Source organism: Pagrus major, chromosome 15 (genome assembly GCF_040436345.1).
Source record: "Pagrus major chromosome 15, Pma_NU_1.0".
Lineage (NCBI taxonomy): Eukaryota > Metazoa > Chordata > Actinopteri > Spariformes > Sparidae > Pagrus > Pagrus major.
Window position 1 is genome coordinate 6,079,293 of NC_133229.1, and position 13,467 is coordinate 6,092,759.

Here is a 13,467-nt window from a genome sequence, read left to right on the forward strand (position 1 = left end):
TTGGGAAACATGTACTGTACCAAAAGTCGAGATATTTTAACCACAATTCACAACCATGTCACACTAGACTTTTTAGACTAGCTTGCAAAATAACAATATTGCTGTTGGACTGCACAGTGTCTCATTTGTAAAAGAGGTAAAGGGGTACAAGGCACAGAGAGTCAGATGACAGCATTTTCAGATGGAGACAGTCATCGCTGAATGACATCATGGTGTCAAAAGAGCTGACCTGTTTTTAAAACCTCGTTCAATGTTTCATCAGTTTAAGAGTCATATTAAGATTAAGGAGCTTATTTGTACGATTGGGCAAGGGCTCATATGAGATTGTCTGATGTTGAAAAGAAGGAGGGGTGTCAACAGGCTGTCACGCAAACAGCCAATGGGATATTCAGAGCCGTTCATTTCCACATCCACCAACTGCTTTAAAACATCCTCGGGGGAGGCAGTAAGACATCCTGGACTTCATCTCTGACGAGGACCCGCGTTACTTTCTGCATCTTTACTTTTCAGCTTACCTGCATTCCAGGTGCGCAGCGCGGCCGGAAAAGCGACTGGAGCGCACAGTGAGTCGACTTTACCTGGGTGAGCAGCCATTTACACCACACGAATTTGAATGGAGTTTTACAGAAACGCCGATGTCATATGCAAATATATAGAAGTATTTGACTAGTGGTATGTTGCTGCTGTTCAGCCAAGGACATATACAGACATATGCCTGTGTAACGTGCGCCTGCACAGCATTTAACTTTCATATTGTGCCACTGACATATGCCACTAATAATGACATGAATTTAAGACATTTTCCTTTGGTTTATTAAATTTAATAATAATATAAAAAACAAGTACATGTTAGCTTAACTGCTGTTCAACCGACATACAGCCAACCACTTCTTACATGAATGTAGAAAGTTTTATTTTTTGTATATTTGTATTATAATTTTTTTTTTAAAAAGACATGCCCATTGTAATAGAGCTAGCATTAAATAATAACTCCAACAATTTTAGACATTAAAGTATGCTTACTGGCAGTGGTGGAAAATAAAAAGGGCACAAGCTGTTTGCTGTTGATTGTAAAGAGAGGGTGCTTCACCACCTTTTGTCCACTGGAGGGGCACCTTAGTGTGCACTTTATCATGTTTTATCTACCATTGGGACTTCCAAAAGGGCACTATATTGCCTCCAGTGTTGTCACTCAGTAGCTAAGTTGCATTCTGGGTAATGTAAGCACCAGATTTTGAAAAGGAAGACGGATGCGTGGAATAAAAAAGGCTATATCTCTGGTTGTACTCTATTGATTTGGCTTATTGGTCCATAATGAGTACAACAGTGTTGTGCAACACTAGACCAGTGGATTGCTTTTCAAAACCTAGTGCCTACATTACCCACAATACAATTCAGATATGAGTGATATTACTGGATTTAATCAGTGTTGCCAACTTAGCGACTCTGCCGCTTGATTTAGTGACTTTTGAGAGCCTCTTAACAACTTTATTTCTAAAAAGCAACTCGTGACAAATTTCTCTCACTGCAACCATTACAACCACTAAGCTTTATGCAAATAAATGCGCGATGACATCACCAATTTTTGTCACTAGTATGGCATCATCTGGCGACTTTTGGAGCTAGTGCTAGCTACTTTAAAGGTGCAACATCTAAAACATTTCAAATTCAACACAAATTATCCACAAAATGTGATTAAAATCTATGTAGAACATGTCTATGTATTGTGTTGCATAGATAGACACTTGAAAATAGCAAGCTAACCAGCTAGCCCCTAGCCACTTTGGACCTTAGGAGGTGGTAGCCTCATAGTAAACAATAGCAACAGTCCCCTGATGCTCTGAGCTTTCAGTCCAGACGGAGTCTGCTGATACACCTGCTACCTGCACAGTCAACTGAGCTTACTAGCTAACGGCGGCTACAGTTAGCAGCAGTTAGTAGTTGCTCTGGTGATATGCTGCATGCTTTTGTTTGTAGGATGAATTTGAAGGTGGCCAATTCTTACATATTGTAATTGCATTATAATTGGAAAACAGTTGGCAACACTATGAAAAGGCGTTGTACAACCTTTTCCCCATGTGTAGTAGCACTCCTCATATAGCTAGCTTAGCTTAGCTTAGTTTAGCTTAATCAAATCAGTGACGGTCCTTCTTCTTCTTTCATGTACCCGGCAGACTAGACGCTGCCAAGGCGTACTGCTGCCCTCCACAGGTCTTTAACAGAAGGTATTAGGACGCCTCAGAGCAGCCTTATGTATTTTATAACAGTTGAATTGATTTCAGTGACTGATCCGTGACTCCAGTTTCAGCCAGGATTCTGTGTGTGATAGTTACAGTCGGTGAATGCCGTCAAATCACGATTCACTGCCTCTCCATCAGGTTGCTTACCAACCATTGTCACCCCATGATTTAGCTCACAGTGACCCAGCCTTAGCATCAGCTACCTGTTGGTGCAGGTACACGCAGCATGAGCCGGTGGAGCAATAACGGAGACAGCAGCACCGTTTTAATGTGAGACCGTTAAATAACAGCTAGCAGCAACATATTTAAGTTAAGAGATGTCATCATGACACAGCTGGTTAAAGTGTGAGCAGTATCTCGTTGTGAAACACAAGCACACAGCTGCAGTACTTCCTAATCATCACTGGGATAAGTTGGCTGAATGTATGAATCAGTTTATGGCTGTGGGGAGTGGCGTAACTTCAGCCGGTGTAACATGAGCTATACCTTTAATGAGAGCCACACACCAGCAGAGCGGCAGCAGCATGCTAAAAACCCAGCGGTGACATAACTCTCAGATGATGCCACTGGAACAAAAGTGGCATCCCACTCTGCGATCTCGAGAGTGAAGCGCAGCCTGCTGCATGTACACAGCCAGCCGCCGTACTTTCCCCCTCCGTCGCTGCATCCCGCTGTACGCATTTTCACTGAGCAACACCTCTCTCGTTTTTTCTCCCTGCTGCGCACTGCTGCTGTTACAGAACCTCTTCAGCTGAAAAATGACCGAGACGGAAACCCGGAATCATCACGCTGGCAAGCAGCAGAACGGAGGTGCCATGGCAGCAGAAACATCGACGGTGGAGGATGTTTTTGACGACACCTACGCAGAGAAAGAAGGTCCTAAACCGCCCAGGATACTGGTGTGGAGAAACATCCTAATGATGACCCTCCTACATGTCGCTTCGCTTTACGGACTGGTTCTGCTTCCCTCCGCATCGGCTCCAACTCTCGCTTGGAGTAAGTATTGTGTAAACACTGTCGCAGGCTTTTCGCTACAGCTCCGGTTTGTCTTTCCTCCTCACAGGCCACAGTTAGAGAGGAGAGAATGTGCTGATGTTGTGTGATCACTGCTAACTACAGTACATACTGCCTGAGGGGGTCATGCCAATGGGAATAATGGAGAATGAGTCACTCTGGCCTTCCTCATTATACACATCCCTGCTCGTGTAAATGTTATTTAGTTCCCTCTTTAGCAGCTCAAACCTGTGGCGAATGATTCTAAACTATTTTGAATATGTAGCATGTGGGTGTGCAAGTGTTTGAATTTCACTAACACAAGCCAAACTTGCTGAATAATTACAATATGTACCCTATATATATATGTAGACTATTGACACATGACTTGAATTCCTGAACAGTGTCAACTTTGTTTCCACTGTGGCACTGCATAATTTTCCCCTCTCTTTGCAATGCTGAGCTGCATATTATTTCACCGGGGAAGACAAAGCACAATCACCATTCCCATAGTCATCCCATTGTGAGCTGCGTGGCACCACAACAGAATGTTCTTTGCCAGTCAGAAGCCCCCGGGTCTCAAATCCTGGGTAGTCTTGTCTGGGCTTCACATAGAGACACATTCAGCAGTTTTAGAACAACAAAATTGTGAGGGCAGACCTGCACGCTCCCATCATCCCATCTCTCCCCACATAGATGACTTTTCTCTGAACAATGAGGCCTGGCTGTAGTGGAAAGAACATGGTGTCCCAGTGACCCTGCTCTCATGGGTGTAAAATTAATCTCAGTCTAGTGGTGACAGTTTCCCCTAAGATATGTGTCCTCTCCACCTCTATTTCTTCCAGCTGTAGTGTGCTACCTCTTCAGTGCCCTCGGTGTGACTGCTGGTGCACACAGATTATGGAGCCACAGATCCTATAAGGCTTCATTTCCCCTGCGAGTCTTCCTCGCTCTCGCCAACTCCATGGCTTTTCAGGTAAAAGCAAATTTTGTTTTAAATATTTCATACATATTTCCATTGATTCCTTGGCAGGTTTCTGTTCTAGCTCCACTCTGCAGATTGATGTATGTTTTACGCCAGAGCTCTGTTTTCATATACAGCTTAACATCACAACTAGATTGGAAGCCAATTGTGCAACTTAGGCAAGTGCGATGTGGGAGCTTTAAGCACATACACTTAAAACAGACTTTACAATTCTCAGATACATCTAGTGTCGAGCATTTAAAGTGACAGTTCACCCCAAAATTGAAAATAGATATTTTCTGCTTACTTGTAGTGCTACATGCTCATCTAGAGATGTCTGCCTTCTCTTGATTATAATGGAACTAAATGGCACTCTGCTTGTGAAGCTCAGAGTGCTAAAAATACATTTGAAAAACTCAACAGCGATGTCTCCTTCCAGAAATCATGACCCGATTACTGAAGATAATCCTCGGACCTCGAGAGAGGGTAGTGCTCTTGACAGCTTGGGATGTAAACATTAATGACATCTTCCATGGCTCGCTGTAACATTAGCTAACTTAGTTAGCTTAATTAGCTAGCCTCTTGTCCATGAGTAGATGCACGCTTCCATCTGCGTGGTGATATGGTTGGCGAGTGTAGTTGGGGAGAAGATGACGGTCCCTCCATCAATCTGCTCACAACAAAGTCTGTGGATTATCTCGAGGCTCTGGAAAGAGACATCGCTGTTCTGAGTGCCATCTAGTTCCATGTTATTAGAGAGAAGGCGACCATCTCTACAGCTGATATCATGCAATTTGTGTATTTTGAAAAGAGAACATATTAGACACAAAGTACTGTATTATTCAAAGCAGTCTCTTTATATATCATAAAACATGCACGGAGGGGATCTTAAAGCAACACTATGTAGAAAGCATAGCCCCAGTTTCTGAGTGTAACACCACTGTCATAAATGCAAATCCGGGTTTCTGTAACAATATTATCAGAAGTAATGTCACATGAACTAACCGTTAGCTGGTTAGCAGCTATATGTAGCACTATTGTATACTGTCTCAGTCTGAAAATGCAGTATACTATTGTATGTATACACTATTCAACCTATTACAAGTCAGTGTATCATCAAATTGATTCTGAAGGTGTTTTAAGGTAAAATAGTTACATAATGTTGCTTTAAAGCTATCCAAATGCTTAATATTCATCACATGTACTGTACAGAATTTACTGGTAAAAATAAAGTAGCAGTGGTATGGTTTTCAAATAATTGTGTCTGATTTCAATTGAGTTATGTAATCGTAGTGATACATTTATTGTTTTGTTACCACATGATCCATGACCTTAATCTGATGATCTGAAACTTCCATGCATATGTAGGTGCCTCATGTAATCCTCTCTATCTGTACCTTTCTCTCTGTGAGCAGAATGACATATATGAGTGGGCAAGGGACCACCGTGTCCACCACAAGTACTCGGAGACGGACGCAGACCCCCACAATGCCAAGCGGGGGTTCTTCTTCGCCCACATTGGTTGGCTGCTGGTTCGCAAACATCCCGACGTCATTGAGAAGGGCAGAAAACTGGAACTGACAGACCTGAAGGCGGACAAAGTGGTTATGTTTCAGAGACGGTGAGCATGCATTACGCAGAGTTTACTGCCGTTCATGTGTCTGAAAGGAGCTCATAGATGCAGACTAAACAGATCGTAGTCAGCCATAATGAGAGTCCGCACATGTGATCGTCTTTATAAGTCATTTCCCCTCTGGCACAGGATGTTGTAGTCTGGGTTGTAGTGACCATGATAACACTTAGGGACAGATCTACTGATAAGGGAAGTGTTTTTCATCAGGGAACAAACCACACCGTGCCCCCATAGTGTCCACTGACTGGTCATTGGTCAACATTTCAACTCTTCTGGACACGGTCCCAGATTTTTACTACTGCTCTCAGCGGAAGGAGATTAACACTGGCCAGAGCCTCCCAATCAGAGGGTCCTGTCAACTGTGTACAGTGAACTAATGTGCCAATTGTCTGAAGATAATCATATCAATATGTTCTGAATTGCCCTCATGACAATGTAGGATTACATTTGTGGCCTTTATGGGACTGTTTAGATTAGATTAGATTACTAGTGAATTCAACTTTATTGTCACTGCACAGAGTCCAAGTGCTGAGGCAACAAAATACAATTTGGCATCGAACCAGAGTTACCGGAAGAAGTGTAAAATAATGTGTCTATACTGTATAGTAGCAGTATATAGATAAGGAATAGATATTAATACACTTAGATATATGTGTTTTAGAACTGGGCGATATGGCCTTAAAGTATTATTGCGATATTTTTAGGTTATATTGCATAGAACCACTATTCTGGAACAGTGGTATGAGTACCAATGGTGGTATGCAAGCTCCCTTTAGTGGTGTAGTGGTGTATTTAAAAATGATATAAGCTAATTTAAAAACGTAAAAGATATGCTGCAGAATTTTAAGATAAAATACTCAAACTGAAATGTTATTTCAGATAAGTTTTGTCTTTCCTGTTATGTTTGCATTTTCTAGTCACGTGGATTATGATTAGTTATGAGCTAAACTCATACTGTGATGGCACAATAGTAAGCTGAGGTTAAAGGAAAGGTTCAAACACACTACAGACAACACCAGTAAACTGAGCACGAGTGCTAGTGGCTTCTTAAGCAGTGCTGCTTGAACATCTATAGCACCTGCTAATGTTAGCAGCAAATGGCACAAAGCTGAATAAGTAAGCTGAAATGAGTAGGCCTACTGTATGCCTCTATTTTTAGGTCATAATTGTGTTACTTGGCGAGAGTAACAACACAGCACCCAAAATATAAGACTATATGTAGTCTCCTATCACAGTTACGACATAGTATCAAGATATTTCTCATCCCTCACATGTGTACAGTACGAACATATGAAGCACTTACAGTGAGCAGTGCAGGTAATAGTAAAAATATACAGTATATTGCAGGTGTGAGTATAAGCAATGATGATAGTAAGACATTATATAAAGAGTAAACAGCTGGAGGTATAATATGAATATGTTGTATACACTATAGATTATATATACTACACAGTGTAGACAGTAGTACAATATGAGCACACTTAATCTCGACATAGATATAGATTTTAATGTTGTTTTAGTAATCAATAGTCCAAATCTGGCACGAGGTGCAATATTGCTTTTCACTTCTATTAGTGTTGTGGGATTGTAGAATGTGTTGTTTTTTTGCCATTTGACAAAAAATGATTCAGTGACTGCGTTTACATGGACCTTAATATTGTTATTATAATCGGTTTTAAAGCCCAAACAAATAAAAATGCTCCATATAAACACCTCAGTCACAATACACGGGCTCAAACAGAACAAAATTTCAATTATCAGTTGCAGAGGGGTAGTTTAAACCTTTTCATTAACAGATCAAAATAAAATTGTCCCACATAAATGACATTACCTGATTATTTTCAGGCTGCCTTCTCTCTGGGTGTGCCCACCGTAGTGTCATATGTTTCTCTACTTACCAAAGATGGTGGCTTCCAAGGTGAACTGGTTCACTGCGGAGGGTTTGTTTTTAATGCAAACTCTCAGAGAACGTCACATAGGCGTCGATAGATACCAATCTTTGGGACAGGGAGCTGATCAAACACATGTCAAGAGATAAAATATCTGACGAGGAAGAGGAATGTGTGACGCAAAATCATTTTGCACGTTCCATAGCTGTTCTGATTAAATTACTTGTTGCATAAATATTGTCCATGTAAACATGGCTAATGTCATTTTAATCTAAATGTAACAATGTGTGTTATGTAATCCAGCCTCAGACTGGTTTATGTCCAAGTGTGACTGGATCGGTGTGAGATACAGTTTGTTCTTTCATTTCAGGCACTACAAACTCTCCGTGCTGATCCTTTGCTTCGTCGTGCCCATGTTGGTGCCCTGGTACTTCTGGGGTGAATCTTTGCTCGTGGCATACTTCGTCCCCGGACTCCTCAGATACACTGTGATGCTCAATGCCACCTGGCTGGTCAACAGCGCTGCGCACATATGGGGCAACAGGCCTTATGACAAGACCATTAACCCGAGAGAAAACGCAATGGTTGCTTTGAGTGCCATAGGTAAGGAAACAGCATGCTCATGATTCATTGTTATTTATACTACAGTAAATATGCTTATACTTATTTTTTTCCATGTGCATTCAGTCTTTTTTTTAGTTTTTTTTAGATGCTAATGTTATTTTCAGTATCATCCTTTTCCGTGAGTCGAAACTTTATGCGTGGAGGCTGACACCACGAGGGTATGGTGCTGCAAACAGCACCGAGCATTGTTGGCAGCGAAACAGCACTACAGTTACGAGCTTACTAATGACTGCACACAAGCTTTTCTTTTCTTTGCTTTCAACTGTATTTCCATGCAGCCTTACAAGAACTAACATTGTCAGCCCCATTTTATCCACCAAGATTGATTTTTTTGTTGTGCTGCCATCACGCAGCTGTATGAACAAAAGGGGAAAGAAATGAACCGGAAACTATTTCAATTTCCAAGTCCATTTTTACACCTTCTTTAAAGTCTCACCTATTGTGTCATTTTAATTAGTTACAACAGTCATTTCCATGTTACTCACTTGTTCCTCAGCACCCAGAGCTGCTGTAGTAAACACATTCCTAGTGAATAAAGCAGTAAAAGTCTGTAGCTGTAAAAGCATTCTCAAACGTAACACTCTCACTTTGCATTCAGAAGTTTCTGATGAACTTTGACCTCAATCATCATGACAAAAATAGTCTGATGGATTGTTTGCTGGGAACCAGTGGTGTGAGTATGCATAGTGATTTGTGATTGCAATCTAGAACAAAACACTGCAATAGAGTTTAGAATTTATCCAAAAATATGACAACAAATCTAAATTTATCCAACAAGTTTGACAGCAATGTAACCTGTATATGCTTCAGGATTTTAAGCTTGTTGATCGGCTGTTTTCTACTGCAGTGGTTCAGTGGATTCATAGTTGTTCTATTTCCTGAAGCTGTGGGCACAGCAAACGGTTTCATAAGCATTACTAATGCAACACATCTGATTTTGGTTTTCTTGTAAATTGTAAATTCCCTGTCTCCACTTAGCATCAAATCACATTATTAGTCACATACTACGCATAGCTGTGTGTCACGCAGCCGCAGTTCTGTGATATCTTCAAATGAGAGTAAACGTTCCATGATGGTATCAGCTGGGGCTGGGTAGGTTTCTTGTTTTGCCAGTCCTGTCTGGTGTACGAGCCTCAGACAGTTTTTGATTTTGTGCCAACTTGCTGTACTGACACTTTTCAGAACTAGCACCATGTGGCGAGTTAGCAGGAGCCCAGGGATAGCTGATTAGCTCAGCTTCATTGGTGGTGCGGTACTTATGTCTTCTTGTGATGCACTTAAACTGAGTTGTGCAGACACTGCCACTACACTTCTCATACTAAGGTCCACAAGAGAAAACTCTGTCAGTAATGATTTGGTGCAGGGTATGTTGCAGTTTATTAAGTTAAAGGCTATTTTTGTAGCCTGCAGTACAAAACTCAACACTTCCTGTTTTCATTTCAAATTAAAAGCCCTCTAGCCTTTAAGTGGACAGAGACCCTTCATTTCTTAACGAGGCTTTCATTGTGAGACATTCTCAGGAATGTGATGAGAAAAACTCGTTGACATGCAAGGTTCACAAATATGACTACTTGAACTGTTGCTTCTTTTTTATGTATTATTTTGATGTTAAAGCTCAGAGGAAGACAAGTTAAGTTGTATGGTTGGTATGAGAATTGAAAACATGTTGTTTTGCAGTTGCCCTGATGGACTGTAGTGCTACTACACTCTCTTATTATGTTCCTCTCGGGAGCATCTGTAGTCTATATCATCTAGTGGTGAAATTTGGTATTACCAGTCTGGTTAGGTCTTAGGCTTCACCTCAAAACATCTCAAAACAATTTTAAATCAACCCTATTATCAAACTCATCGAAAAGTATCAAGTTATGTCTGTTCACTTGTTGACATTCAGCAAAACACTAACTTTTGTTTTTTGGTTTTCAGGTGAAGGATTCCACAACTACCATCACACTTTCCCCTTCGACTACGCCACCAGTGAGTTTGGCTGCAAGCTCAATCTCACCACCGCCTTCATAGACTTGATGTGCTTCATGGGTTTGGCCAAGGACCGCAAGAGGGTGCTGAAGGAAACAATCGCTGCTCGCGTACAGAGAACGGGCGACGGCAGCTACAAAAGTGGCTGAGTCACACTAGCTTCAAACTCTGATAACGCTGTGTGGAACCAAGACAAAACGTAGCAACGGGTATAGCAGCATTTTAGCGATTTGGGGGGTGTTTACGATGCTTCTGATTATAAGTTAAACCTCTTCCTGAGACTAATATTGGCTTAAAAGAGTTGTAGACCTTTCTATAAATTGTGTAGGTCTCTTTAAGTTGTGAAGTGTCCTCACCAAATATTAGTCACAGCCAGCGACTCGGCTACATGTGCAAGCACAGCTTTTTCACCGTAATATAAAACAGGCAGGAAGAGGATAAAAATGCTAATTGGGATTTAAGTCTCTCTTGGCACCAGTAGGACAACCAAACAAGTCTGTGTGAGCGGTGTGTAAAAGCAGCAATTACAGAATAATTTACTGTATCTCTTATTTGTTAATGTGCTATTTATTGATTGAGTTTTTGGCACTTTGAAAGCTTTGTTGAAACCCTTAACAATGAGGTTTCTCTACAGGCAAGATTGGAGGTCATTCGCTCTAACTTTGAGTTTCATTCCACAGTGAGTGATGTTTCATCTTGATATTTGTTTGTCTGTTCCAAGCTAAGGTTTATCTTTAATTTTGGTAAGCTAGTTGTCTTACTAAACTATAGACTGCCGTGTTAAATGCCAACAAGAAGACAGTCAACACTCGACTGAACTGCCCCTATTTATCATACCAGAGTAACCCTGGGTGAATACAGATGTGTTATACCTTGGGATACTTTCATATCTACTGTCTCCAAACTGTCCAATGGGCTCCTAATGAGGACTCAGCTCTCTGGTTTGACGCAGTGTATACCTCTGATTAAGTAGTAAAGACTGGACTGAATTATACAACCAGAATTCTGACTCTTAATCTAAAGAAGAGAGAATTATTAGCATTTATTTTGTATGTACATAAAATACACTCAGACATAAGGTCTCCCTCTCCCTCAGATAAGGCCAATGAGGCATGTGTAGGAGATGGATTTACCTTTTTGTGCTGTGTGATGATGAAACATGTCAGGACTTTGCCCAGATGCCTTATGATGAGGGTTGCACACCTGTTTGAAAATTAAGTGCAAGTTATGGAACTAAATTAGGGCTTAAATTTTCTGTCCAATCACGGCTGTGTGGTGTCTGATTTCAAGAACTGAAATAATTTATTTATAATGTACAAAGTGGGACCATTCAACAAATCCTTAAAAAAAAATAATAAAAATGAAAAAACGATGGGGTTACTTTAATTTAACTTTTGTGGAACCAAACGAATCCTTTTGCTCTGAAACGAGATCCAAACTTGTTCTGACATCATTAATGATACTGTTGTAATATTTGTCACACTTCCTCTTTTACAGAGCAACAATTTTTTACAGTGTTAACTTCTTGAAGTCTGAATGCCTTAAAAAAATGGCACCTTTTTTCGAAGAATGTTTTTGCCCACTGTATGTACGTAAATAAAACCAAATTTTCTACTTGTGATAAAGTGTATGTTTTGCTTTTTTGTTGGAATTCTGTAATACTCCTTCTTCGTATACTGAATAAAAAATATGACCAGACTACTTTGGTTAAATTCTTTATCAGGGGTGTTTGGACACTACAATAATAACAACTTCTACTGATAATATAATAACTGAAAAACTATATGTGAAAAAAGTATTAAAAAGCCTTTTGTGGCTCCAGAGGAAGCTGCATGTAATCTGATAAATTGCCTCCAATGTTGGCTCTCATAGGATAAGTTGTATTGTGGGTAATGTAGGCACCAGGTTATTAAAAGGAAGATGAATGTGTGGAATAAAACAGTGTGATCTGGTTATGATCGTTTGTTTTTAAACCGTCCATGTGGAGCCTCACAGTGTTTCAGGAGTGCAATGCAGGCTGGTGGACTGCTTTCAAAACCTGGTCCTGTATCACCCACAATGCATCTTAACCACTGAGTGACATCACTGGAGGCGATTTATCAGATTACATGCAGCTTCCTCTGGAGACACAAAAGGCTTTTTACAACTTTTTTCACATGTAGTAGGCCTAATACTCGAAGACCTGTAAGCACACTTTAATGTGTACAATCTGTGGATTTACCCTTTAAGTTGTAACACACATCTTTATCTTTACTTACAGTTATGTGTCTGCACGTGCTTTTACATACTTATCACACGTGTTACTCCAACAGGAATTAAGAATGTCTGAAAGTTTTTATCTTGATCTTGCTGCTGACGTCACAGATCACCTCCAAAGCATACCACAGCAGCTTTCTAGACAAGTTGTACTTGTTAATTAATAGTGTCGTCTCCCGTCTACATGCCTGTGCTGATGTGGATCTACCTCTGCTGGTCATGCCCGGCTTGCTTGTCTCACACATCAGACACTGTTGTGACCTGGCTGCACTTGTTGACACCACCATACTGTACATATTTAAAATATCTGCATTTATTGTTCGAACATTCCTCTGGGAGCCCATTGTTATACCCATTGTTGTTATATGTGTTGCATCTTCATGTGTCCATCCCCACAGACCTCTGGCCTATTTCTGCTGTCACTGTGGCCATGTTTGTAAGTCTTGATGGGAGCTGCCACCTCCTGCTAATTGAGCCTGGTTTGATCAGAGGTGAGCAAGCAGAGGAAAATGTCCTCCCTGAGGTCTTGAGGTTTTAGTTGTTGTCATCCATCAAAGAAATTGAGGGATCTGTCAATTCGCTCCCTCTGCTGGAGAATCCCTTTACTGCAAGTCAAAGAAGCAGCTAACACGGTGCACCCTCCCTCTGTTCAGTGTAGAAACACTAAATCTGATGTTTGTTGCAACTGCTGATTGATTTTCTGCCAAATGTCTGAGTGCAGCCACCAGTCTGAGCCCGGTCCAAATGTACTGTTAGTGGTCCCACCACCACTGTTGATCTCTGTTGCCCCAACAGTGACATCAGCCCTCTGTCCATTGGCTGCTGACTGTCAGGCCATCCTCCTCACGGCATGCAACACCTCAGTGTGGTGGACACACTGGCAGAGAGCGCTCA

The 13,467-nt window shown here is 41.0% G+C and overlaps 1 protein-coding gene across 1 annotated transcript; it reads left to right on the forward strand.

Moving 5' to 3' along the window:
- Positions 1-445: 445 nt before the first annotated feature.
- On the forward strand, positions 446-12,015 carry scdb (stearoyl-CoA desaturase b). The gene is made up of 6 exons (XM_073482123.1): positions 446-582; positions 2,981-3,236; positions 4,079-4,209; positions 5,613-5,818; positions 8,090-8,322; positions 10,267-12,015. Exons 2-6 carry the CDS (start codon positions 2,999-3,001, stop codon positions 10,464-10,466), a joined length of 1,008 nt encoding a protein of 335 aa, XP_073338224.1. The 5' UTR covers positions 446-582; positions 2,981-2,998; the 3' UTR covers positions 10,467-12,015.
- Positions 12,016-13,467: the final 1,452 nt, after the last annotated feature.

Excerpts from the sequence above, each read along its gene's own strand:
- scdb (XM_073482123.1), top strand. The coding sequence starts at position 2,999 with ATGACCGAGACGGAAACCCGGAATCATCACGCTGGCAAGCAGCAGAAC. Across the intron at positions 3,237-4,078 it reads GGCTCCAACTCTCGCTTGGA|CTGTAGTGTGCTACCTCTTC; the intron begins GTAAGTATTGTG and ends TATTTCTTCCAG. Across the intron at positions 5,819-8,089 it reads GTGGTTATGTTTCAGAGACG|GCACTACAAACTCTCCGTGC; the intron begins GTGAGCATGCAT and ends CTTTCATTTCAG.